General features: G+C 44.2%; 1 protein-coding gene across 1 annotated transcript in view; it reads right to left on the bottom strand.

Annotated features, from left to right (window-relative positions):
- The window catches only part of LOC124616316 (uncharacterized protein KIAA1522-like), a 485,968-nt gene that overhangs the window by 142,381 nt on the left and 320,612 nt on the right, over positions 1–22,975 (bottom strand). Inside the window, exon 5 of the mRNA XM_047144621.1 lies at positions 10,130–10,592. Coding sequence (XP_047000577.1) covers positions 10,130–10,592 — 463 coding nt within the window. The remainder of the gene's footprint in view (positions 1–10,129; positions 10,593–22,975) is intronic.

Raw genomic sequence — 22,975 nt, 5'->3', positions numbered from 1 at the left:
GCATGCTGATTTTTGACACCAGCAAGTAGTGCTACTTGAGGATTGGAGGAAGACAAACACGTAAAGGTTTCCCTTCTCGCGTCCCGACACCACGCGGCGGAACATCTGTTTTTCATCTATACTTCATACAGGTCAAGTTTTCGTGCGATTACTGTAGGTATAATACGACTAAGTTCTTATGATGCCCTCAACAACGGTAACAGCTCAGTTAATATAGTAAGCTACATTTAGAAGGATTACATTCAACAAGAGTGGGTGGGAATCCCCTTTAATACATCGTTGCGGCCACAAATTCTACTATAAAAAATAGAGTTACCACCTTAAGCTTAAGTGTGATTTTAACCCAAATTTCCCTAAATCTTTGTCAAAATAAAATAGCCCCCCCCCCTTCCTCTAAACTTCCCTCCAATACTAAATTGGAGATTCCTTGATGTCTCCGAATGTGTCCTATTCAACCGATCGCTTTGAGTTGGTACGGCTCGCTATTTCATTTTTTTTTTTGTTTTTTTTTTTTTTTTTTTTGTTTTTGAAATCACCCGCCTTCTCAGTACTCCCAGTGATGTCAATATCGAAATCGTTTTGGAGCCTCTGGTCGTCGCATATCTTTGGCGAGTTACAGGGTGTTTCAAAAATGACCGGTATATTTGAAACGGCAATAAAAACTAAACGAGCAGCGATAGAAATACACCGTTTGTTGCAATATGCTTGGGACAACAGTACATTTTCAGGCAGACAAACTTTCGAAATTACAGTAGTTACAATTTTCAACAACAGATGGCGCTGCGGTCTGGGAAACTCTATAGTACGATATTTTCCACATATCCACCATGCGTAGCAATAATATGGCGTAGTCTCTGAATGAAATTACCCGAAACCTTTGACAACGTGTCTGGCGGAATGGCTTCACATGCAGATGAGATGTACTGCTTCAGCTGTTCAATTGTTTCTGGATTCTGGCGGTACACCTGGTCTTTCAAGTGTCCTCACAGAAAGAAGTCACAGGGGTTCATGTCTGGCGAATAGGGAGGCCAATCCACGCCGCCTCCTGTATGTTTCGGATAGCCCAAAGCAATCACACGATCATCGAAATATTCATTCAGGAAATTAAAGACGTCGGCCGTGCGATGTGGCCGGGCACCATCTTGCATAAACCACGAGGTGTTCGCAGTATCGTCTAAGGCAGTTTGTACCGCCACAAATTCACGAAGAATGTCCAGATAGCGTGATGCAGTAATCGTTTCGGATCTGAAAAAAGGGGCAAGGATTCCTTTGGACGAAATGGCGGCCCAGACCAGTACTTTTTGAGGATGCAGGGACGATGGGACTGCAACATGGGGTTTTTCGGTTCCCCATACGCGCCAGTTCTGTTTATTGACGAAGCCGTCCAGGTAAAAATAAGCGTCAGTAAACCAAATGCTGCCCACATGCATATCGCCGTCATCAATCCTGTGCACTATATCGTTAGCGAATGTCTCTCGTGCAGCAATGGTAGCGGCGCTGAGGGGTTGCTGCGTTTGAATTTTGTATGGATAGAGGTGTAAACTCTGGCGCATGAGACGATACGTGGACGTTGGCGTCATTTGGACCGCAGCTGCAACACGGCGAACGGAAACCCGAGGCCGCTGTAGGATCACCTGCTGCACTAGCTGCGCGTTGCCCTCTGTGGTTGCCGTACGCGGTCGCCCTACCTTCCCAGCACGTTCATCCGTCACGTTCCCAGTCGGTTGAAATTTTTCAAACAGATCCTTTATTGTATCGCTTTTCGGTCCATTGGTTACATTAAACCTCCGTTGAAAACTTCCGTCTTGTTGCAACAACACTGTGTTCTAGGCGGTGGAATTCCAACACCAGAAAAATCCTCTGTTCTAAGGAATAAACCATGTTGTCTACAGCACACTTGCACGTTGTGAACAGCACACGCTTACAACAGAAAGACGACGTACAGAATGGCGCACCCATAGACTGCGTTGTCTTCTATATCTTTCACATCACTTGCAGCGCCATCTGTTGTTGAAAATTGTAACTACTGTAATTTCGAAAGTTTGTCTGCCTGAAAATGTACTGTTGTCCCAAGCATATTGCAACAAACGGTGTATTTCTATCGCTGCTCGTTTAGTTTTTATTGCCGTTTCAAATATACCGGTCATTTTTGAAACACCCTGTAGCTTCCCGCACGCCGCGAGGCGAAAGAACGACGAAGAAGGGGGTTGCTGAGAGTTAACTGTGGAAGTGCGTGAGGAGCGACGTCGATGTTGGAGGGCAAGGTCGTTTGGTCGGTGGACCCCACGGAAGCAGTCGGTTGGGGACGGAACGCCGTGAGCTCGAAGACCCTAGTGTAGGGGCCGGCGTCGTCCCGATGGCTATCATCGTGTGGTCATTCAAGGCCAGAGAAGTGATTTTTTGGTTCTGCTCTTGGATTCCGACGAAGAATTACGGCAAGTTTTGTGTGTGAGGTGAACATAAGAATTCTAAAAAGGTGCACGTTGGTGACGCGTGTGTTAGACTTGTGAGTGGTGTAAGCTTTGCTTCGGTACTGCAGTCTCCAGGTGCAGCGCTGCTTGGGAGGAGAGCGTTGATATCGGCATTGTCTTCTATTTACCTGTTTTAAAGTAAATGACTGTTTTGGATCGAAGGTGGATCCAAGTGGGGCAGCGAATCATTGCTTGTCTTATTAAGGAACCTAAGTAGGCTCCCGGCGTGTTAACTGCTATCTACAGTTGTAACGAGTAATTTGACACTCTGGCAGTGCCCACGAGTGAACTTTGGAGGTACTGTTAAGTGTTTGTAGTTATGGAAAGATTGACTGTGGAGCTTTTCAGTCGGACGCTTATGAATCGTGTTAATTGCAGTTTACTTCTTATGGTATTTAATGGTTCTACTTGTCGTGGCAAAATCGCCGATAGTACTTTCACAATTTTGCTTGGGAAGTCATTCTGTGGTTTTGTGTGGCCCTCCCAAGAGTTTAAAGCCCCATATATTTTCTTGCAGCCTTTGCTGAGGTTGCCGTAGAACAGTTGTTGATTTGTCTCTTGCTTACCCCACCGTACTGCTGTTTGGTGCGGTGCGGTATAGTCGAAGTGTGCAGTAGTACTGCATCTATTCCCTGGCCCGTTTTAAGATTTGCGAGGTGCATCCATATCGACGTATAATCCCAGTATGCAATTTGTGTAAGTTGGTTGCGCCCTGTTAACGTTTTGTACATCGTGGAAAATCTTTCCCGTGCCGTATGTGATCCTGAAGGACGGCACGGTGCACAACAGCGCATGACCTCGACGAAATCAGAAGATATGTATGGTAAGATTTTTTTTAACGGATGTAGCCACTGAGCTTAAGAGTTGATTTGTGTGTCTCTCTTAATTTATTTTGAAAGGAAAAGATTTACATACCTGGTTAATTATAACATCTATGCTTAATTATTTGTCATAATTCGTTGGATGTAGCATGCATCACATGTAGGGAGGTTTATGGTGTACGTGTTTAAAAGGAATGAAAATATTTTGTGATACGGTGCCCATCGTAGAGGCTACGGGGTTTGAGTGTACGTTGATAGTAATCAGATTTTATTGCATTTAATTTGTTGTTTCTATTAAAATTTTGTGATCACTATTTTATTGCCTCTAGAGATCACAGGTGATATCGAGGAAAATTCTGGTATTGCCATGTGGCGTTGGAATCTTTTATTTAACCTTGAATTATGCATTTGTATTATTTTTCCATGCTTAAAAATGAATTTTGAGTTTTAAGTGTTGTAAATTGATTCTGAGAGCTGTTCTTTGATCTGTTATTATTAAAGAGACTGTTGGTTAAATAATGCTTCAGGAATTTTCATTAAGGAACTATACTGAGGATCTTGCTGTTCATGATAACAAATGTTCACTTACTATTTTATAATCAAGTTAATAAAGCTGTAAAATTTTAAAGGCAAAAAATATTTTATTAGCGAAACGGTGCCTGCCCGTACTCCCCACAACTTTGACGTATTCAAGGTATTGGCCTTCGGGCGTTGTCTGATGTTTTCCCCGGTGTCCCAACTAACGCCTACGGGGCCATGTCACCCTTCTTTTGGTCAAGCTGTGCAACAAATATCTTGTATTCCCAATTCTATTCAGCACCTCCTCATTAGTTACGCGGTCTACCCATCTAATATTCAACATTCTTCTACAGCACCACATCTCGAAAATTTCTGTTCTCTTTTTGTCTAAACTGTTTTCGTCCACGTTTCACTTACATACACGAGGACACTCCTTACAAATACCTTCAGACAAGACTTCCTAACACTTTAATCTATATTTGATATTAACAGTGTTTTTTGTTCAGAAATTGCCAGTCTCTATTTTAAATCCTCCGTACTTCGGCCATCATCAGATATTCTGCTGCCAAATAGCAAAACTCATCTACTCGTTTAAATGTCTCGTTTCTAATGTAATTTCCTAGCAGCACATGATTTAATTCGACTACATTCTATTATACTTTTTTTTTACTTTTGTTAATGTGCATCTTATATTTTTCTTTGTAGACACTGTCAAATCCGTTCAACTGTTCTTCCTAGTCCATTGCTGTCTCTGACACAATTACGATGTCTTTGGGAAACCTTACAGTATTTATTTTCTCTCCCTGAACTTTAATTCCTGCTCCAAATATTTCTTTGGTTTCATTTACTGCTTCTTCAGCGTACAGTTTGGATAACGTTGGGGATAGGCTACAATCCTGTCTCACTCCCTTCGCAACCACTGCTTCTCTTTCACGTCCCTCGACTCTATAATTGCTGTCTGTTTTCTGTACAAATTTTAAACAGCCTTTCATTCCCTGTATTTTATCCGTGCTACCTTCAAAATTTCAAGGAGAGTATTCCAGTCAATATTGTCAAAAGTTTTCTCTAAGTATACAAAGTTAGGTTTTGTCTTTCCTTAACCTTTTTTCTAAGATAATCGTAGGATCAGCATTGCCTCGCGCCTTCCTACATTTCTCCAGAGTCCAAACCGATCTTCCCCGAGATCGGCTTTCACCAGTTCTTCCATTCTTCTGTAAAGAACTCGTGTCAGTATTTTGCATTCAAGAATTATTAGACTGATAGTTCGGTAATTTTCACACCTGTCAGCAACTGTTTTCTTTGAAATTGGAATTACTACATTATTCTTGTAGTATGAGGGTATTTTACCTGTCTCACACATTTTGTACACGAGATGGAAATTTTGCCATGGCTGGCTCTCTCAAGGATATCATTAGTTCTGACAATGTCGTCTGACCCTGGGGTCTTGTTTCGACTTAGATCCTTCAGAGCTCAGTCACATTATTCTCTTAGCGTCATATCTCCCATCTCATTTTCGTCTACGTCCAGTTCCGTATCTATAATATTGATTTCAATTTCATCTCCCTTGTATGCACCCTTTATATACTCCTTCCATCTTTCAGCTTTCTCTTCTTTGCTTAGCACTGGATTACCATCTGAGCTCTTGATATTCAACAGCTGCTTTTCCCAAAGGTCTCTTCAATTTTCCTGTAGCCAGTATCTGCCTTTTCCCTAGCGAGATATGCTTCTAAGTCCTTACATTTGTTCTCTAGCCATTACTGGTTAGGCATTTTGCCCTTGCTGTCAATCTCATTTTTTAGGTGTTCGTATTCCCTTTCGTCTGCTTCATTCTTTGCATTTTTAAATTTTCTCTTTTCATCAGTTAAATTCAATGTATCTTATCTTATCGAAGGATTTCTAACCCTCGTCTTTTTACCTACTTGATCCTCTGTTGCCTTCTGTAGTTCATCTCGTACAGCTACCCATTCGTCCTCTACTGTATTCCTTTTCCCTGTTCTAGTCAGTTGTTGCCTACTGCTCTTTCTCAAACTCCCAAAAACCTCTGGTTCTTTCAGCTTATACAGGTCAGGTCCAATCTCCTTAATTTCCTACCCTTTTCCAATTCCTTCAGTTTTAAAAAAAATAGGCGTAAACCACACATAATCGGCAAAACGTCTTATATTAAACCCTAAACACCCATAGCTGTTAAAAACCGTAATGGCAGGGCGCTGCTCTCCATCAACAATTTAATCGATAGAACTGCTGTGGCTCTGAATATCAACAAAAACACTACAGTGAAGATTGGCAAAGGATTTTTGAGAAATAAGAGGAAGCTGGAAAAAAACATCGAAGTTTGAGACTCTTGTGGAGAAAACGTTATACGGATAAGCGGTTTACCAATATTGATTTATTTACTGAGAATGCAATTCGTGAATATGTTTATGATTATTACTATCGCAGAAACGAAAATTCGACCTCTGCGAGTTGTTGGTCCCCTTTAAGGAATCTGGTCTTTTTCAGGGCAGTCGCGTAGTATGGAACGCCAAAGGATTTTTCTGTGGACTTTTCTGTGGTAACCTGTTGACGGAGAGGAACGATGTAGCAGTATAGTGACGCCCATTTTTAAAGCAGATCCGTGTCAAGAATATCGACAAAGCTGTGTGACTTGATGAGACGTGGGTCAGTTCCGGTCACGTCGGCAAGCAGGACTGAACAGATGAGTAAAGTAAAGGAATAATGACAATATGGTAATGTCTTCTGGCAAGGGGAGAGACATATTCTTTGTCATTCAGGCACCTCGAAAGGTTTTCTCACGAACAGTCCCCCGGTTTTTAAATAAAAAGAGGCAGGAGATTATGATGAAGAAACGAACGTCGCTACTTTAACAAAGCGCTTCGTAGAATCACTAATTCAGAGTTTTGGAAAAACATCAACAACAGTTCTAGATAATGATCCTTACCGTTCAGCTGTCTCTGAAAAGGCACCTACCATGCAAACCAAAAGGAGGGAATGATTGATGGGCTTCAGTGTCGTAACGTGGGTGGAAGTGATAAAGGTGGAGTTTATGGAACGGACATCTCTCCATAAAGCAAAGTTCCTCGTGTCTGAAATCTACGAGCTGGCAAAAACATACGAGCATGCAATAATTGGGCTACCACCTTACCGCTGCCATTTCGAGCAAACATTTAAAATGGGCCCCAATTAAAAGGATACGTTGCCAGAAATGTAAATAAATTTTCCTTTTTTGCAGTCTAAGCACTCACAAAAGAAGTTATTAGGGACGTCTGAAGACTGGAAGAAGGTCAACAAACATCAGAGCATCAAAGGAGGAGATGATTATTTCATTACGTAACAACAGTGACAATTACAGGACACTTCACGCATCTGTCATAGTGACGTGAATGGTGTCAGTGGAGTTTTCCCATTATTACGATATAAATGAAATACAGACGGATTCACTTGCATGTTTCAAGTGCACAACAGTTCTAGATAATGATCCTTACCACAAGTAGCTACGTAACAAAATTATACCTTCGTAACTTTGACGTTTTAACAAGAAATCCTTATCCGAAACTAACTCCAAATGAAATTCGTCTGAGGAATGCAGTCCGTATTACTTATAATTCACTGATCAGCCGGAAAATTACGAACCACCTACCTAATAGTCGGTATGTTCACTTTTGACACGGATAACGGCGGCGACGCGTCGTGGCATGTAAGCAATGAGGCCTTGTTAAGCCGCTGGAGGAAGTTGGTACCGCATCTGCAAACAAAAGTCACCTAATTCCCGGAAATTCCGGGGAGGGACCATGAGCACTGACGCCATGTTCAATCATATCCCAGATGTGTTCGATGGAGCCCAGATCTCGTGAGCTGGAGGGCCAGCGCAATAATTCTAACTCTCTACTGTGTTCCTCAAATCACTCCATCACACTCCTGGCCTTGTGAGATGGTGCATTATCTTGTTGAAAAATGCCACAGCTGCTGGGAAACATGATCATCATGAAGGGGTATACGTCGTCTGCAACCAGTGTACGATACTCCTTGGCCGTCATGGTGCATGCACGATCTCCACTGGACCCATGGGTGCCCACGTGATTGTTCCTCAGAGCATAATGGAGCCGCTGCCAGCTTGCCTCCGCTCCGCAGTACAGGTGTCAAGGAGCTGTTCCCCTGGAAGACGACGGATTCGCGCCTTTCCATCAGCATGATAAAGAAAGTATCGGGATTCATTAGACCATACAACGCCCTGTCACTGCTCCAACGTCCAGTGCCGTTGGTCATGTGTCCATTTCAGTCGTAGTTGCCAATGTCATAGTGTTTACGTTGGCTCGTGCATGGGTCATCGGCTGTGGAGGTCCATCCTTAGGAGTGTTCAGTGCGTTATGCTTTCAGAAACACTTGTACGAGGGGCTTTTGAAAAGTCCGTGCAAAAATAAAAACTGCTTACGTGTTTGGGGTAAACCTTTTTTTATGATTCGACATAGTCTCCTTTTAGACTTACACACTTCGTCCAACACTGTTCAAATTTGTTGATCCCTTCCAAATAATAGGAACTGTCCAAGTCTGCAAAACATCTGTTAGTTGCTGCAATTAGCTCGTCGTTTGAATAAAATATTTGTCCCGCCAGCCATTTCCTCAAATTGGGGAACAAATACTAGTCCGAGGGAGCCAAGTCTGGAGAAAGGGAGATGTGAAACGAGTTGGAATATTATTTACAATAATTTTTCGATCACAACTGCTGAGGTGTGTGCTGGTCCATTGTCGTGATGGAAAATGACTTTTTTTTGGTCCGATCGCCGGCGTTTTTCTTGCAGCTCGGTTTTCAAACGGTCCCATAACGATGAATAATATGCACCTGTAATATTTTTACCCTTTTCCATATAGTCGATGAGGATTATCCCTTGCGAATCCCAAAAGACAGTCGCCATAACTTTTCCGGCCAAAGGAACGGTCTTTGCGTTTTTTGGTGCAGATTCTCCCTTGGTAACCCATTGTTTAGATTGCTGTTTGGTCTCAGGAGTATAGTAATGTATCCATGTTTCATCCACAGTGACGAAACGACGCTTAAGGTCCTGCGGATTCTTCCTGAACAGCTGCAAACCATCCTTGCAACACTTCACACTATTCCGTTTTTGGTCAAGCGTGAGCAATCGCGGAACCCATCTTCCGGATAGCTTTCTCATGTCCAAATGTTTATGCAAAATATTATGTACCCGTTCATTCGAGATGCCGACAGCACTAACAATCTCGCGCACCTTAGCTCTTCTGTCATCCATCACCATATTATGGATTTTATCAATGATTTCTGGAGTCGTAACCTCCACAGGGCGCGCAGAACGTTCAGTATCACCTGTGCACTCCGAAAATATTGAAACCACTTATAAACTGTTCTAATCGAAGGTGCAGAGTCACCGTAATGTTTATCGAGCTTCTCTTTAGTCTCCTGAGGCGTTTTACGTTTCATAAAGTAATGTTTAATCACGACACGAAATTCTTTTTCGTTCATTTTTTGGCAATCACTCGACTTCCTTGATTCACACGAGTGCCAAACACAAAGAAATAGACCAATATGGGTGAAACTTAGTGTCCATTCCTTCCAAAGATGCTACTAACTAAACATGACCACGATACGCGCCGGTGGTGCCATGTCTCGGACTTTGCACGGACTTTTCAAACGTCCCTCGTATCTGTCCAGCATTAAAGTCTGATGTTAGTTCCGCCACAGTTCGCCACTTTATCAGTCTGCTCAGCGCACGACGTTCGACGTCTGTAATGAGGGGTGGTCGCCCAACCCCACAACGTCTGGACGTGGTTTCACCTTGGTTTTGCCACTTACTGAAGACAGACACTACAGTACTCCTCGAACACCCGACAAGTTGCGCAGTTTCAGAAATGCCATCATAATCTGCCCACGGTCAAATTTAGATAGATCGTGCGCGTTTCCCGTTCTACAAACGGACAGCAGGCTCACTGATACTACATGCACCGTGCCTGTGTCTGACTAGCAGTCATTCCTCGCCAGGTGACGCTGCTATCTCGTGGACGGGTTTTCTTATCAATAGTAGGGCGTAGTCATAATGTTATGGCTGATCAGTGTCAATATTACTGTTTAGAATATAATTGCTACAATAATGAAGTAATGTATATTGTATCGCTTTTGTTCTACCAGTACTGCTTGGCTATTTAAGATAAGTTTTCTCACCGCAATAAACACTCATATCTCTGATGGCCGAGCTTACTTCCCCAACTCCCCGTGCCCCTCTCAGATTTCATTCTTCTTTTGGACAGACCGTTTATACATTGAGACTACGACAGAGTGCAGCTGGCGAAACTTACTGGTAGACAGAGGCGGCGGCGGCGGCAGCCACGTTGGGCGGGAAGCTGCGACGCTGCTCCCTGCTGCCAACCCCCGCTGCCGCCGCCGCCGCCGCCCCCGCGCCGGGACGGCCCAGGGTGCCGCACAGCTGCAGCTGGCGCCGCGCGGCTTCCACGTCCGCGTCACTTGCGCTGCGCGCTCTCTCAGCCAGCCGCGTCACGCACTCCTCGGAGCTGGCGCGCGCGCGTAGCCCGCAGCGGGCGTCGCCCACAGTGGGCGGCTGCAGCGTCGCCGCCGTCACATCGCCGCCTCCGACGCTGCCCCTGCCGGCCGCCGCGGCCATGGCAGCTCGGAACGCCGCCCCCCGGCCTCCGCCCCCGGCGCCGTTCTCCTCTGGCAGCACCGAAAGCTTGGAACGCAGGAAGGCGTACGGGAAATGCGACGTCCGCCTCGCACCGGCAGCGCCCTGCGCTGCCGCGCCACCTGCGACGCAGGAAGACCTGATAGCCCTCTGCCCAAGGAAGAAAATCACAGTGGCACCAGGAATATAACCATGTCACACTGACAGTTTGAATTCTCGGCAGAGTTAACAAGGAGCCGCACACACTTTCCGATCAGAAGTATACAGACACCTCTATGTAATGCAGAATTGAGCAATAAGTGTCACCAGAGGCGGACCCATACTGCATTGTTAGTACAGATGCCCGTTGAGTAATAGGGTAAGATGGGTTTAAATTAATGATTTCAACTTTTTGCGCCCCAAAATATTTTATTACAGGCGTTAAATTGTAATGGTGAATAAGTTTTGTATAATAAAGGGAGATTTCTCCAAGATCTATTTTCCTTCATTATAAATAGCAAAATTTAAAATTATGAAACAACGAAAAAATTAAAAATTTGTGGGGCTACACAATATGGCAGTTTTCACTTATTAACTGTTCTAGTAGTTGTTGCATGCATGTGCTACAGCTGATATGTTTACAAGCAGCAGCCTCCCCACACAAATTTCGTGAAATGACTCATTGCTCTTATCATACCTGATCCAATCCAATTTCTTCACAGATCTGTGATCGTAATATTTGATGTTGCAGAAACCTCGAGGTACGTCTTCTTCCTTTGATCCAGCTTCAGGTAAAGCTGAAGATGAATTCTCTTCCGGATTTGTCCTCTTGACATCCAGTGCATTTCTGTAGTCCTTGACGTTCTTTCTTTGAGACTTTTCAAACAGCAATTTTCTCTTCCTTCTTTGAAGCCGGCCGAAGTCGCCGAGCGGTTCTAGGCGCTACAGTCTGAAACCGCGCCACCGCTGCGGTCGCAGTTTCGAATCCTGCCTCGGCCATGGATGTATGCGATGTCCTTAGGTTAGTTATGTTTAAGTAGTTCTAAATTCTAGGGGACTGATGACCTCAGAAGTTGAGTCTCATAGTGCTCAGAGCCATTTGAACCATTTTGAACAGTGAGATGGGCTGGTGAAATCAGATGGAGTGGTGAGTTTTCCTCTCCTCGCGCGTGTGGTACCGATGGTTTTCGTAGCCGTTGGTGATACAGAAAAAAATGATAAAGATGGTGGTTCTGAGCTCTGACTTTCCGAATTTATTGTAGGATTAAAAGGAGCTGCAGGCTCTTGGTTTACTTCAGATTCTGTGGTAAAAGAGCAAGACTCACATTCAGGAATGTGGTTGACGGAAGGAATTTGATGGTATTTTGTTGGGACTGAAGGGGGAAATTCCCTTGCACTCAGATCCCTTTACGGCATTTCCTACATTAGCTCCACGTCTCCAGGTGACGTCGAAAATTTCAACAAAAACGAATTCTGTAAGGGAGGTTGAGGGATTATTTTGTATCATTAGGCTACGTGAATACTTTCATAAAGAAGATATAATACATAACATATTCCGATTCACAAAGTTCCACGAAGACTGACGCACATCCAATTTCCTTACTATTTTTAGATGTGAGCAATTACACAAGTTTATAACAGACGTCGCTAGTTGTACTGTTGCAGACCTGGTGGATCCTATGTAACTGGCAGCGGAAAAATTTATGACCAACATTCATGAACTTTAACAACAGACCTAATTATAAACAGGTTTAAGCCAGCCGATGTGGCCGAGCGGTTCTAGGCGCTTCAGTCCGGAACCGCGCGACCGATACGGCCGCAGGTTCGAATCCTGCCTCGGGCATGGATAAGTGTGGTGCACTTAGGTTAGTTAGGTTTAAGTAGTCCTAAGTTCTAGGGGACTGATGACCTCAGATGTTAAGTCCCATAGTGCTCAGAGCCATATGAACCTTTTTTTTTTAACAGGTTTAATGTTGTATTGCGGATTGTTATAAGCGGTGCTGACTTACCTCTTTTATTCCTTTCTGGATGACTGCTGTCTAGATTAAATATATCTGGAAAAAGATTCTTGCGCAAGTGCGCGACTTGTCTAGCGATGGTGTTGGAAACATAATGGCATCCAAGCTGACCACATGGGTTGAGCAGTATAACATTTTCTTATTTCTATCCACATATCCCCATGATTAAGAAAGCTCCACCCTACCCTATATTCAGCAGAGACATTTCAAAAGCCGCTCAAGTCGACTGTTCGTAATGGGACTGTGAAATGGAAACGCGAAGAAACAGCCACAGCTAGAACAAGACCAGACAGAGCTCATTTGCCGATAGCAGGGACAGTCAAGCATTACAGAGGGTTATTGTAAAAAATCGTATGAGCGCAATGGAAGGAATTACTCGTCAGTTCAAAAGTGCTGCCAGCAGTCCACCTGGCGTAATGACTGTGCGCTGGGAATAAAAAGGAATAGGGTGAGACGGTCGAGCAGCAGAAGCTCCTCGTATGCTACAGATTAGCGTAGAGAGTGCTAAGCGAGACTGCGTTTGTGTAAAGAGCATCGCCACAGGACGGTGGATGACTGGAAATGAATGATTTGGAGGAGCTGAATCACTTTAAGCCCGTGGCAGTACGATGTAAGGGATTGGGTTTGGCGAATGTCTAGAGAATGTTACCTGCCATCATGTTTAGTGCCAACAGTGAAGTATGGAGGAGGTGGTGCAAAGGTACAGTGGTGGTTTTCATGGTTATGCTATGGTTCCCTTATTGGAATTAAGGAAACGCTAAATGCGGGAGAATATTGGGTACTATAAGTGTAGGAATTGTTCGGGGATGATGTTTGTTTTTATTAGTATAACAGTGCATCCTGTCATAAAGCAGCAACTGTGGGGCAATGGTTTGTGGACAACAACATTCCCAAAATGGACTGGCCCGCCGAGAGTCCAGGCCTGAACATAATGGAACACCTTTGGGATGAATTCCAAGTCAATTTCGCTCCAGACCCCAGCGTCCAACACCGCTACCTTCTCCGGTTTCGGCTCTTGTGGAAGATTGGGCTGTCATGCCTTCTCAGAGAATAATACACCTAAGGTCTCCTCTGCAGAGTTCAAGCAGTCATACAGTTGAAACGTGGACACACTCCATATTAATGTCCAGAAACAGATGCCCGTATACTTCTGATCAGATAGTGTACGTAAAGAAAGTATGTTTGTAAGTATCCTGGGCATTTATTAGACGTAAAAACGAAGGAAGGATTATTAGGGTGCAACGCTCCCTCATAGACGAGGACATTAGGACATTAGATACGGAGCACAATTTCAGATAGGGGAAAGATCGGGAGATGTGTAATAGAATTTGATCGTGTCCGATCATGTGACGCATCCCGGCATTCGCCTCAAACGATTTTGGGAAATTACGCAATACCCGAATCCGTATGGCCAGACGGGGCTTTGAACTGCTGTCTTCGATTACGAGTCGGCTGTCGTACCACTGACTCGCACTGCTCTGTTCCATTGAAAGCAGTAAACGAAATTCTGCCTCTGACACAATGCACGTTATTAAATGCTGCCAATTGCGGAGGCTTCATTCTTCATTTTTCCGGATATTAAAGTCGTTGATTATAGCTATATTGAAACATTTCTTTCGTGTCGTCCTCGGCGTTTCCGCCGCGTCGCAATAAGGTTCAGTCGCGGCTGCGGTCGGAATCCCGTTGTTCTGGGCGTTCGAGACGAATCCCAAGATTAGGCGGGGAAACGTTTACTGGCGGATCGGATTTTAATGCTCAGCGCTACTATAACTCAATAAGAAAATGTATCCCCCGATTAAGTGGAGAAACATTTACTAGCGGAACGGATTTTAATGCTCAGTACTATTACAAATCAAAAAGAAAATGTTTTGAACCAGCTGACACGATCAAACTCGTCACTACTAAAAAACTTGTGATCGGTGTCTCGTAGCTATACAGCTGCATTCGGGAGTGTTCGGGATACAACCAGCGGACTGAAAAACGCACACTGCTAGCAGTTCATCAGATGCCGCTGTCTCCTATCAACTTCTTGTGATAAAAAATGAAATGAGCGTGTGGCATCGTTGGTCGTGAGGCCCCGTACGGGGAAGTTCGGCCGCTAAGTGCAGGTCTTATTTCAATCGACGCTACATTGGGCGACTTGAGCGCAGGTGATGAGAATGAAATGATAATGAGGACAACATAACAGACAGTCCACGAGTGGAGAAAATCTGCAACACGGCAGGGAATCGAACCCAAGCCCGATGCACGGGAGGCAAGCACGTTACCAGCCAACTAATCAGGCGGATTCTTATAATTATACCCACAAAGACAAAAAATGAAATACAGATCAAAATTAGTTGGTCAAAAGACACACAACACTAACAGAGTTCAACTTGCGGCGAAACAAGCGCTGTATCATTTGAGAGATACAGGGGTGAGCGAGTGTGCCGGGAATTATCCCAATTCACTGCTATTAATTGCGCTCCTGTGCGTAACATACAAAGTATTGCGCCATAATCTAAGAATGAAATTAAAAATTCAGGTTGCTTTTACAAACTTTGCCAACATACTCTTCAATGTATTAATGTTAAAATTATTAAAATTCTGGGTGATCAGATGAATATGTATCCATAATGTTGTGGCGTAACAAGACAGCCACGCCACTCGGAAGTAGCCGAAAGGCACGCGTTACACTCACGCAGACTAGAGATAGGTCTGTAACAGGATACGTAATGAATGCTATAAAGAAAAGTACGTAGCTCCTGGAATACTTAACTTTAATCCATCCTTGTGGTACATCGCTCTTGACGATACAAGTGAGACTCTTTAGATACAAGCTATGTAAGGCTAATGGCGCCTTGCTAGGTCGTAGCCATTGACTTAGCTGAAGGCTATTCTAACTATCTGCTCTGCAAATGAGCGAGGCTTCATCAGTGTGCATCGCTAGCTACGTCGTCCGTACAACTGGGGCGAGTGCTAGTACGTCTCTCTCGACGTGCCGTGTGGTGGCGTTCGGTCTGCTATCACTGAAAGTGGCGACACGCGGGTCCGACATGTACTAATGGACCGCGGCCGATTTAAAGCTACCACCTAGCAAGTGTGGTGTCTGGCGGTGACACCACACATAAATACAACGTTTTAAATAAAAAACAAGTGGCGCTAAATAATAAAGACAGAAAGCTAAAGATTGTCTAGAATATGCATATGTATGTCGCAATCAACAAGTCTCAACTTGATAGGAGCAATATTTTGGTCAAAATCGGCGTTTTTACGAAATATAGAAGACGCTAAATATTAGACTCAGAAATTTGAAAATTCTTATGAAGCTTCAGTTTGAAAAAAAAAATTAACAATGTGACATCATTAAGCTACCTCTAATAGCTTTCAAGTAATTTACTAAAAACTGAATCTGGAACAAAAACGTCCTTATTTGTAATAGATTAAGTATCAGTTATATTAATGATAGAAAGTCCTGTTCACAGCACTTGATTACATCCATTAAATGGTAAAGTGATAGCAAGTTTCAAGACCTTAATGTAAATAAAGGCCTTTTAAAGAAGTAGCTCAGAGTTCATGTTCTATTGTCAGTTTCGTCTACAATTTTAGCTGGCAAAGTTTAAATGCAGTCGAGCTCAAACTTTTTCTGTGATTAAAACCAACTTGACTCCACTCATATAAAAAATATGAATTTTATAAATTGGTTTATGATCGAGTTACTAAAATATATGTACCCGAGAAAGCGTCCATTTAGATGCTGCTACCATTGGCATACAGCAGACGACGGCAGATGTTCTCTTTGGCCGTCCGCTGCGCTCAAATACAACTAGGGCCTGAGTAGTAATGACACACACTCAACTACCAATCGGTCCGCGTCAGTCAAACGCCGGCTTACGCCTGCCTCGGATGACGTCACAGACGGCCTGCTGCTAAACGCATGTTTCCGGTACACATAGGAAGTGAACTCGCGAGGACTGTACATCTTCCTGGATCCTTTAGATTTCCCGGAAGTAACTGTTTGTGTGCCGCCCGTAATGTTAACTGAACCTCGTGGCTGGTGGTGATATTATTTTCCTCTTTTGTGGCGAGCAATTAATTCTGATTACTAGTGGTCAGGGCGAAAGACCATTTAATGGAAACTTACCGAGGAGGTCGCCTCTGAACTGCTTATAGTGCTGTTTATGATGGAGATATTATTATTATTATTGTTATCAGGAATTTTACTATGTTCCGCGTCTGAAGTTTTATTGAATATGTGAATCATTACAGCTCAAAACTTTTATTTACAATCATAATACCTGATCCCGCTGAGTAAACAGTGAGTAGAAGCATTTCTTCCAGTGAGCACAAGAAGAATGTGGACTTGCAGATTGGAAACTGTGGTCAGTATGTTCTCTATCGCTTTCTGGCTGACCGCAAAATAGTTTTCAGGCAATAATAAAAGGCAGCGAGCAATAATTCTTATTCCACCCGCCGCCCCACAAAGTTTCTTATAGAAACAAATATAATTTCATTAGATCGTTCCAAGTCCATCTTGTTCATGAGACACCACCTCCATCAAGTCTCTGCTTCCATAATCTGATATAAAGCTTCTTTCTTCGGAGCACATGCGTGCTCACCAAACCGCAACATCCGCCTTGATAACCAGAAAAAGATTAATTTAAAGTCTGTACCTGCACACAAAAGTTACCTTATGGAACATGAAGATTAGCTCAATCTCAATAAGGTATATACAACACAATTAACACATCACCCACAACGTCCATAACGCCCGCAACTCGCCTTCTACACTTACGACAACTGCCAGCAGTTGCCTCAATTTGGGAATCACCGAGGAGCTCCAAGAATAGCCGATAAGCCCATGGGTCTCCATGCAGCTCCTTTTAATCCATTCGTATTGTTGGCTCTAGTAGATATTTTACTACTACCCGATTATTCTTTAGTGTATATTTATTTTTCCGTAGAGTTAAAACTTCTTTTAATACTTTATTCTGTTCACCAATTTTGCTAGGTCGACATATCGTATGAAACTGTCCTAATGTTTCTTGACACATTCATCCATTGTCAAGTTTAACGCCAGAACTGCCTTTCCTTGAGCCAGAAGGAGGTATTCTTTGATTATTTCAGGGCTCAAATCTTGGATTATAAGTGGAGAATAACGATGTCACTTGGTTGGTAAGCCGAGACTTCACGACATAAATTCTCCTGGAGAGATTTGTGAATGTCAGTGGAGGAATGGCAGCCCATTCTCCCTGAGGACCCGCAACAGAGAGACGGTAGTGATGGTGGACACTGGGGCCTGGAGTGAACTCGGTGTTCTAGCTCATCCCAAATGTCTCCCAGAGTGTTCAGGTCGGGACTCTGGGAAGGCCAATCCATTTCAGGAATGTTACTATCCACAAACCATTGACTCACAGATGCTACTTTATGACAGGGTGCACTGTCATGCTGATAGAAACAATAATCATCTCTAAACTGTTCTTCTACTGTAAGCAATACAAAATGTTGCAAAACATGTTCACATCCTTATGCATTTAACGTTATCTTAGCCGCAATAAGGGTACCATACTCTAACCACGAAAAATGTCCCCAAAGGGTAAAAACAGCTCCTCCGAATTTGCACTGTACGTGTCCTGGTGGTACTACACATGACAGCAGGTAACGTCCTCCACCAATTTTCCTAGCCCAAATCCTTCCATCGGATTTACCACAGGGTACAGCTTGGTTCATCAACCGTTCTCTGGCGTCGCTCTTTACACCACCTCAAGCTTAGAATTGACTACAGGAATGCGTGGCTTATGAGAAGCTGCTGGACCACTGTACTCTATTATTTTTAACTACCAGCGCAGACCGTTGTGGTAGCTAGACTGCTGGTACTACTTTGTAAGTCACGAGTAATTCCTTTTGCTGATTTCATGCGATTTTTTTACAACCAACCTCTTCAGTGCTCGACGGTCAGTGTCATTCATTATGTGACATCCACCTGGTCTTGGTTTTAGATATTGTTGTTCTTCTATGGCTCCACTTCAGAATCACATCGTCAACTATCGACTTGGGCAGCTTTAGAGTACAGTGACTAGTCTACGTTCGAAGCCAGCGGGCCCTCCAGACCGACCCTTTCTGCTGTTCCTGCCTCTCTGCTGTCAACTTAACACTCCCCGCCTGCCGGTCCGCATCCTATGACGTCTAGTGGTCAACGGTGCATTACGTACAGGTATCTGGGTACTACTGATCTGATCGTATATTGAAAACAGCTTGTCAGCAAACACAAGACGTTAAGCTACTAGTAAAGTACATTTTAGGAGGAGGAGCATAAAGCATTTATTGGTGGCCAATTCCTTCTACGTCATTGATGAATTTCATAGCAGAACCAATGAAGTGCTAATTATAAAGTAAATCACATGATTTGAGTGGCAAAGTTTCAGTACAGTAAAGTGATCCGTGTGGGTAAGATTTAAAAAAAGTTTTTGTTTTTGACGATATCAGAATAACAAAGTGTTTAGAGGGCTGCTACCATAGCAAAAGCCAATGAGAGAACGCGCTTGGTCGCACCTTCTGTTCCGTTCACTGTTGTTAAATCTGTCTGCTACTGCGGGTAGTGGCTACTGTAATCAGTTGTAGACGATGCTCGCGGCCGATGACATAGGTTGTGGTACGTATCGTGGAGTGCTTTGTTTTACTGTGCACCGAACTTATTTTGTGCTGCAGAATGTCTGAAGCTTGCAGCGGAAGTATTCAAAAAACTGTGATCGCTAAACGGAAAGTTCAGCAACCTGCCCATGTTTTGCGTGGTCAGACATGTGAGTCTGTGTGCTCCGTGCGAGCCTCTTACGAACGCAGTCGACAGAACTGCAACCGCTTCGAAGATACATGAAAACGCTGTCGTCAAAGTTTGTAAGGAAGATACTGTGCGGAAGGGGGCGAGTCTGGTTTGTCTAGAGTACGGACACCCAGTAAGAGGACTGAATCAAGAGTAACGAACTTGCACTCTTTTCAGCAACATGGTGTTCGTAGCCAAATACACACATTAAAAAAAAGTTTTGGATCTCCGCGGTTCCCAGGACCCCTGAAGATAGACGTTGACTGTGGATATCTTATCACAAACACAGTCCTTTTGAATGTTCAGAGATGTCACTAAAACCGCCCAAAGATGTAAACAACCATACATGAGCAGCGCCTATTAGACGAAGGAGATCCGACAGCCGATCAGTTCTAGTTATTCCACCACGAAGCAGGTACACGGCTCGTGTTGTCTGTAGTTCAACCATGCCTAGACGGTCAATACCGCTGATCGATCGCGTCCGCATTGTTACTTTGTGCCAGGAAGGGCTCTCAACAAAGGAAGTTCCAGACGTCTCGGAGTGAACCAAAGTGATGTTATTCTGACATGGAGGAAATACAGAGATACAGGAACTGTCGATGGCATGCCCCGCTCAGGCCGCCCAAGGGCTACTACTGCAGTAGATGACCGCTACCTACGGATTATGGCTCAGAGGAACCCTGACAGCAATGCCACCATGTTGAATAATACATTTCGTGCAACCACAGGACGTTGTGTTACGACTCAAAATGTTCAAATGTGTGTAAATTCCTAAGGGACCAAACTGCTTAGGTCATCGGTCCCTAGACTCACACACTACTTAAACTAACTTAAACTAACTTATGCTAAGAACAACACACACACCCATGCCCGAGGGAGGACTCGAACCTCCGGCGGGGTTATAAATGAAATTGTGCGCAATAGGCTGCATTATGTGCAACTTCACTACCGACGTCCACGGCGAGGTCCATCTTTGCAACCACATCGTGCAGCACGGTACGGATGGGCCCAACAACATGCCGAATGGACCGCTCAGGATTGGCATCACGCTCTTGAGCCGCGCTGCAGCTCGCATTGGTGCTCTTTGTAGGCTTCCGTTCCCTGTTGGAGACCAGACGGTATCGTTTAGTTGGCATGGTTGCGGTTGTTTGTCTTCTTCTTGTGTTGACTGGTGCCACTCGGTTTCGCAAGCGTTATCTGTCCACTAGTGGCAATATGTGGTAACTGTTGTCCTATCTTTGGGGCGAAGTCGCTGTTTTGCCGGGTCGTGTGAGTGTGAGTGTGCGAGTTCGGTTGGGGACTCAGAAGGAGCCAGGTCCACGCAGCGCGGGAACACGCCGGGACCGCTTGCGGCACTCAATGTTTGCCAGATGGCAGAGATGTGGTCACGAGGTTGCACGACCTCGTCGTAAACCGCAGCAAGCTTTAAGTGTTGCTCTTCGTAGTGTCACCGAGGCGAAGAGCAGCGAGTGGAGTGTTTTCTACTCTGGTGGTAGTGGTTACTTTCTCATTCTGGGTGCTCTAAACACAGTATTCTGGGAACGTAATGCAGACCGCCGGTTCCGGCTTTGGCGTATTGTTCCATCGTTGAATTTGGTTTATCGGACGCCAGGTGGCTTGAGAAAGAGTATTATTAGTCATTCGTTAGACTGCCACTAGTCCGAGTTTCCATCTTGTGAAGTGAATGCAACTTTTGGCTGCGTATCTCATTACTCGCGAAATTGTTTGTTGCCAGACCTTCTCAGAGGTCGATTCCTGGTGCACTCTCTGGATCAGTTGCTTGTTTTTTTAATTAACTTTGCTATTGCATTTGCTGTTTTACAGCAGGTTTCAATTTTTTTTTAATTTATTGTCATTCTTGCCGTGTAAAGCCTTCAGCCGTGATTGTCGTCGCTTGCCTTAAAATTCTAATTTGGTACCGTATTTACGCTGTAAGCTTTTAAAACCTTATTTACTGCCATTCCTGGCGTCTGATCTCGTCTGCTGTGTTTGTGGCAACTTACATTTAATATGTCAATATCTGTAATTTGTAGTTGCAGCGAGTCGTAAACAATTCTTAATTTATTGCCGTTCATGGCGTGTAAGACCTTCTGCCCGAATCACAGTGGCTTGCTTTTAAAACATTATCTGTTGTATCTGTGTTTAATGGTGATTTGCTAAATCGTAGCTCACTGAAAACACTATTATGTACACAACTGTTTATTCCTTCATTAATAATGTGTGGTATTTTTTTATTTATTGTTGAGTCTGGAATTAGCCGGCCGTTGTGGTCGAGCGGTTCTAGGCGCTTCAGTCTGGAACCGCACGACCTCTACGGTCGCAGGTTCGAATCCTGCCTCGGGCATGGATGTGTATGATGTTCTTAGTTTAGTTAGGTTTAAGTAGTTCTAAGTTCTAGGGGACTGATGACCTCAGATGTTAAGTCCCATAGTGCTCAGAGACATTTGAACCCTTTTTTTGGAGTCTAGAATTATTGGTTAATAAATTATGTGTAACTGTAAAAGGCAAACAGTAGTAACTGATTACAACACCGTCCACAATCGTAACCGAAGCCTACCTTCCCTTTTCTCCCAGGTTTCAGTTCTCTTCACCGATGAGTGTCGCATATGCCTTCAACTAGACAATGGTCGGAGACGTGTTTGGAGGCAACCCGGTCAGGCTGAACGCCTTAGACACACTGCCCAGCGAGTGCAGCAAGGTGGAGGTTCCCTGCTGTTTTGAGGAGGCATTATGTGGGGCCGACGTACGCCGCTGGTGGTCATGGAAGGCGCCGTAACGACTGTACGATACGTGAATGCCATCCTCCGACCGATAGTGCAACCATATCGGCAGCATACTGGCGAGGCATTCGTCTTCATGCACGACAATTCCCGCCCCCATCGCGCAAATCTTGTGAATGACTTCCTGCAGGATAACGACTTCGCTCGACTAGGGTGGCCAGCATGTTCTCCAGACATGAACCCTATCGAACATGCCTGGGAAGTATAGAAAAGGGCTGTTTATGGACGACGTGACCCGCCAACCACTCTGAGGGATCTACGCCGAATCGCCGTTGAGGTGTGGGACAATCTGGACCAAGAGTGCCTTGATGAACTTGTGGATACTATGCCACGACGAATACAGGCATGCATCAATGCAAGAGGACGTGCTAATGGGTATTAGAGGTACCGGTGTGTACAGCATTCTGGACCACCACCTTTGAAGGTCTCGCTGTATTGCGGTGCATCATCAATGTGTGGTTTTCGTGAACAATAAAAAGGGCGGAAATGATGTTTATGTTGATCTCTATGCCAATTTTCTGTACAGTTTCCGGAATTCTAGGAGCCGACGTGATGCAAAACTTTTTTTGATGTGCGTACATTAATATTACGAGAGAAAAGAGTTTCCAATTATAGAAAAAACTGTGCGTTGCTCCTGGCGTGGTGGAGTTATTCAGCAGCAGCAAGTCTTCTTTCTTAACGGTCGTCAGAGCCCTCGGTTTGTGATACAAGAAAGGTTGATGGACTAAAAATAATAATGGGGAGAAGTGACATCATAGCGTGGCGCTGTCGATTTTTAAGAAACCTGGATAAACGCCGGTCATTCCGTCAGAATAGGGTGGATGGATGATAGCATATGTTGAAGTTCTGCTGTCCCCATTGGAAAGGGCGTAAGGATTATTGTCTTGAATGCTGGAACTGCATCTGATTTCGTACTTAACTGTATCCTC

Source organism: Schistocerca americana, chromosome 5 (assembly GCF_021461395.2).
Source record: "Schistocerca americana isolate TAMUIC-IGC-003095 chromosome 5, iqSchAmer2.1, whole genome shotgun sequence".
NCBI classification, from domain to species: domain Eukaryota; kingdom Metazoa; phylum Arthropoda; class Insecta; order Orthoptera; family Acrididae; genus Schistocerca; species Schistocerca americana.
Note: the sequence above shows the minus strand (reverse complement) of the source record. Positions and strands in the feature narration are given on the sequence as shown.